At 45.2% G+C, this 5,453-nt stretch overlaps 1 protein-coding gene across 1 annotated transcript; it reads right to left on the minus strand.

The window, feature by feature from the left end:
• Nucleotides 1-4,373, minus strand: LOC112076962 (WD repeat and FYVE domain-containing protein 3-like; the record flags this gene model as incomplete). Its single annotated transcript, XM_024143586.2, has 4 exons — nt 1-311; nt 3,514-3,587; nt 3,833-3,985; nt 4,183-4,373. Coding segments are annotated over 4 exons (536 nt in total), but the record flags the coding sequence as incomplete, so codon positions are not given.
• Nucleotides 4,374-5,453: the final 1,080 nt, after the last annotated feature.

A 5,453-nucleotide genomic window follows, 5' to 3' on the forward strand; every position in this document is an offset into this window, starting at 1 on the left:
AGTGTAGTGTGTTATTAACGTAGCAGGTCGTATGGGTTGGGAAAGTGTAGAGTGTGTTATTACCGTAGCAGGTCGTATGGGTTGGGAAAGTGTAGTGTGTGTTATTACCGTAGCAGTCGTATGGGTTGGGGAAAGTGTAGAGTGTTATTACCGTAGCAGGTCGTATGGGTTGGGAACCCTTGCAGTAGCAGACTCAATACGTTGCTGATAGCAGAGATGGTGGGCTGAGACAGTGACGTTTCTCAGGTTTAACAGCAGCTTGGGAATCAGCTGGAACTCTCGTTAACAACTTGGCGTTCTTCGCTGCCTCACTGTGATTGGGGAGAAGAGGACAGACAGACGGTTGATATATTACACACAGGAAACCTGGTCTTCCTGCTTTGTTTTTATAAACCCCAGGTGATTAAAATTATAGTTTCACTATTAAACTGAAATATCACATTTACAAAAGTATTCAGACCTTTACTCAGTACTTTGTTGAAGCACATTTGGCAGTGATTACAGCCTTGAGTGTTCTTGGGTTATGACGCTACAAGCTGGCACACCTGTATTTGGGGAGTTCTCCCATTCTTCTCTACAGATCCTCTCCAACTCTTGTCAGGTTGGATGGGGAGCGTCGTTGCACAGCTATTTCAGTTCTCTCCAGAGATGTTTGATCGCGGTTCAAGTCCGACTCTGGCTGCGCCACTCAAGGACATTCAGAGACTTGTCCCCAAGCCACTCCTGCATTGTCTTAGCTATGTGCTTAGGTTGTTGTCCTGTTGGAAGGTGAACCTTCACCTCTGTCTGAGCTCTGGAGCAGGATCTCTCTGTACTTTGCTCCATTCATCTTTCCCTCGATCCTGACTAGTCTCCCAGTCCTGCCACTGAAAAAACATCCACACAGCCAAGATGCTGCCACCACCATGCTTCACCATAGAGATGGTTCAAGTTTTCCTCCAGAGGTGACGCTTGGCATTCAGGCCAAAGAGTTCAATCTTGGGTTTCATCAGACCAGAGAATCTTGTTTCTCATGGTCAGAGTCCTTTAGGTGCTTTTTGGCAAACTCCAAGCGGGCTGTCATGTGCATTTTACTGACGAGTGGCTTTCCGTCTGGCACTCTACCATAAAGACCTATTGTGGAGTACTCGGAGATGGTTGTCCTTCTGGAAGGTTCTCCCATCTGCCACAGAGGAACTCTGGAGCTCTGTCAGAGAGACCATCAGGTTCTTGGTCACCTCCGCTGACCAAGGCCCTTCTCCCCGATGCTCAGTTTGCGCGGGGGCCAGCTCTAGGAAGAGTCTTGGTGGTTCCAACTTCTTCCATTTAAGAATGATGGAGGGCACTTTGTGTCTTAGGGACCTTCAATGCTGCAGAAATGTTTTGGTACCCTTCCCAGATCTGTGCCTCGACACAACCCTGTCTCGGAGGCTCTACAGACAATTCCTTCGACCTCATGGCCTTGGTAATGCTCTGACAAGCACTGTCATCTGTGGACCTTATATACAGTTGAAGTCGGAGGTTTACATACACAGGTGGAGTCATTAAAACTTGTTTTTCAACCACTCCACAAATTTCTTGTGAACAAACTATAGTTTTGGCAAGTCGTTTAGACATGACACAAGTAATTTTCCAACAATGTTGACAGACGGATTATTTCACTTATAATTCACTGTATCACAAGTCCAATAAGTTTACATACACTAAGTTGACTGTGCCTTTAAACAGCTTGGAAAATTCCAGAAAATCATGTAGAAGCTTCTGATAGGCTAATTGACATCATTTGAGTCAATTGGAGGTGTACCTGTGGATGTATTTCAAGGCCTACCTTCAAACTCAGTGCCTCTTTGCTTGACATCATGGGACAATCGAAAGAAATCAGCCAAAGACCTCAGAAAAAAAATTGTTAGAGCTCCACAAGTCTGGTTCATCCTTGGGAGCAATTTCCAAACGCCTGAAGGTACCACATTCATCTGTACAAACAATAGTACTCCAAGTATAAACACCATTGGACCACGCAGCCGTCATACCGCTCAGAAGGAGACGCGTTCTGTCTCCTAGAGATAAACGTAATTTGGTGAGAAAAGTGCAAATCAATCCCAGAACAACAGCAAAGGACCTTGTGAAGATGCTGGAGAAAACAGGTACAAAAGTATATATCCACAGTAAAAACGAGTCCGTATATCGACATAACCTGAAAGGCCGCTCAGAAGGAAGAAGCCACTGATCCAAAACCGCCATAAAAAAAAACAGACAACGGTTTGCAGCTGAGTAAGATGGTACTTTTTGGAGAAATGTCCTCCGGTTGATGAAACAAAAATAGAACTATTTGGCCATAATGAAAATGTTTATGTTTGGAGGAAAAATGCTTGCAAGCCGAAGAACACCATCCCAACTGTGAAGCACGGGGGTGGCAGCGATCATGTTGTGGGGGTGCTTTGTTGCAGGGCACTGGTGCACTTCACAAAATAGATGCATCATTGAGGAGGAAAATTATGTGGATATATTCAAGCAACATCTCGAGATCTCAGTCAGGAAGTTAAGCTTGGTCGCAAATGGGTCTTCCAAATGGACAATGACCCCAAGCATACTTCCAAAGTTGTGGCAAAATGGCATAAGGACAATAAAGTCAAGGTATTGGAGTGGCCATCACAAAGCCCTGACCTCAACCCTATAGACATTTGTGGGCAGAACTAAAAAGGCGTGTGCGAGCAAGGAGGCCTACAAACCTGACTCAATTACACCAGCTCTGTCAGGAGGAATGGGCCAAAATTCACCCAACTTATTGTGGGCAGCTTGTGGAAGGCTACCCGAAATGTTTGACCCAAGTTAAACAATTTAAAGGCAATGCTACCAAATACTAATTGACTGTATGTAAACTTCTGACCCACTGAGATTGTGATGAAAGAAATAAAAAGCTGAAATAAAATCATTCTCTCTACTATTATTCTGACATTTCACATTCTTAAAATAAAGTAACTACCTAAGACAGGAATTTTTACTAGGATTAAATGTCAGAATTGTAAAACTGAGTTTAATGTATTTGGCTAAGGTGAATGTAAACTTCTGACTTCAACTGTATACAGGTGTGTGCCTTTCCAAAATCATGTCCAATCAATTGAATTTACCCAGGTGGACTCCAAGTTGTAGAAACATCTCAAGGATGATGAATGGAAACAGGATGCACTGAGCTCAACTTTGAATCTCATAGTAAAGGGTCTGAATACTTACATAAATAAGGTATCCGTTTTATATTTTTAAAACATTTGCAAACAAATCTAAAAACCTGTTTTCGCTTCATCATTATGGGGTATTGTGATGTCATTATGGGGTATTGTGATGTCATTATAGGGTATTGTGATGTCATTATGGGGTATTGTGATGTCATTATAGGGTATTGTGTGTAGATTGATGAGGGGGAAATGGATTTAACCAATTTTAGAATAAAGCTGTAACATAACAAAATGTGGAAAAAGTCAAGGGGTCTGAATACTTTCCGAATTCACTGTATAACAAGAGTTAATCATTCCTCACCTGGACTCAGTGAGGAGCTCTATAAAGTGTTCAAACAGGGACAGGTGCAGTTCGTAGGGTGCATGTAGCCACACCTGAGGAGACAGAAAGAACATTTGAAGACCTCTACAAACATACCACCAGAAAACCAACAACATTATTTTGTCTCCATGGACCACGTTTGGCTCGACTTGGATCAGTCGCCCTGAGGCCRATTGTGTTTGGCTTGCACCAAGGACCACCAACCACCATTTTGGCTCAAACTYGATCAGTTTCCCGGGGGCCATCTTGTCTCAAAACTGGAGCCAGTTTCCCTGAGGCCCATTGGTTTAGTGCTAACCTCGAAGTCACAGAGCAGGTCCTGGAAGGCGGTGGTGTTGGGGATGATGGAGGTCTCGTGGCCGCTGTCTACTGTTCCCACCAGGGAGAAGGTCAGGTGCAGGATGTGGCTGTTCAGCAGGTGACGCTTTTTCTTCAACAACATGGCCAGCAGCTAGAGACCGAATAACAGACACATACTACCGTTAGACTGAGTTATATTATAACTACAGCAGACAGGATGTGGCTGTTCACCAGGTGACACTTCTTCTTCAACAGTATGGCCAACAGGTACAGCAGAGAAACAACCGTTTTGTCTGAGCAACAGTGTTCACACTAGGCCATATTGCATTGTGGGTAGTGTAGTTGTACCTGGTAGCCTTTGATGCGCTCCATCTCCTTGCTGGCCAGCGGGTTGCTCTTGACGACGCACACCATCGCCTTGACGGCRGCGTAGAGACCCTCAACGTCCTGCGCCATGGCAACCAGGCCCAAAATGGCCGCCGCCCCGCCCACGTACTGCAGGTTGGTCGCCACAGGCTTGGGGACGAATGCACGCACACCTGGAAGAGAGCGGAGAGGAGGAGTTAGTCTACAGGTAAGGTGTGTAGTTGGTGACCACAGACTTGGGGACAAAGACACACCAAGAGTGGGGAAAAAGGTATTTTCATTTTATTTATTAAAAATAAATGAAAAATGGGGTCGTTTTTACCAAATTGTCTCCCTAATTGCTAGTTACAACCTTGTCTCATCGCTGCAACTCCTCGATGTTGTCGGGAGAGGCACAGGTCGAGACACGCGTCCTCCGAAACATGACCCACCGAGCCACATACTTCTTAACACACTGCCAGCTTAACCCGGAAGTCAGCTGCACCAACGTGTCAGAGGAAACACCGTTCAACTGATGACTGAAGTCAGCTGCACCAACGTGTCAGAGGAAACACCGTTCAACTGAGAACAATGTTATCTCCACCCCACCTAGAACAATGTTTCTCTCCACCCACCTAGAACAATTTCCTCCACCCCACCTAGAACAATGTTATCCCCACCCCACCTAGAACAATGTTATCTCCACCCCCACCTAGAACAAATGTTATCTCACCCCACCTAGAACAATGTTATCTCCACCCCACTAGACAACACAAGGTTATCTCCACCCCACTAGAACACAAGGTTATCTCCACCCCACCTAGAACAATGTTATCTCCACCTCACCTAGAACAATGTTATCTCCACCTCACCTAGAACAATGTTATCTCCACCCCACCTAGAACAATGTTATCTCCACCCACCTAGAACAATGTATCTCCACCTCACCTAGAACAATGTTATCTCCACCCCACCTAGAACAATGTTATCTCCCACCTCACCTAGAACAATGTTATCTCCACCTGTAACAATGTTATCTGAATGGTTTCCCAGGTGAACCCCATGGCCTCTCTCTCTGTCTGAGTGTACTAAAGGTTAATCTCAGTAGAGAACAGTCGGCTGCAGAGGCAGCAGATTTAACAACAGTAGATTAGCACGGGTTGCTTTGGGTAGAATGTCTTGAGATGGAAGACAGATTTTGACCTGTTTTTCTCTCCCCCTTCTCTCCTCCTCCGCTCTCCTCCTCCTCCCCTCTCCCCTTCCTCCCCTCCCCT

This window comes from Salvelinus sp. IW2-2015, unplaced genomic scaffold, assembly GCF_002910315.2.
Source record: "Salvelinus sp. IW2-2015 unplaced genomic scaffold, ASM291031v2 Un_scaffold4163, whole genome shotgun sequence".
NCBI classification, from domain to species: domain Eukaryota; kingdom Metazoa; phylum Chordata; class Actinopteri; order Salmoniformes; family Salmonidae; genus Salvelinus; species Salvelinus sp. IW2-2015.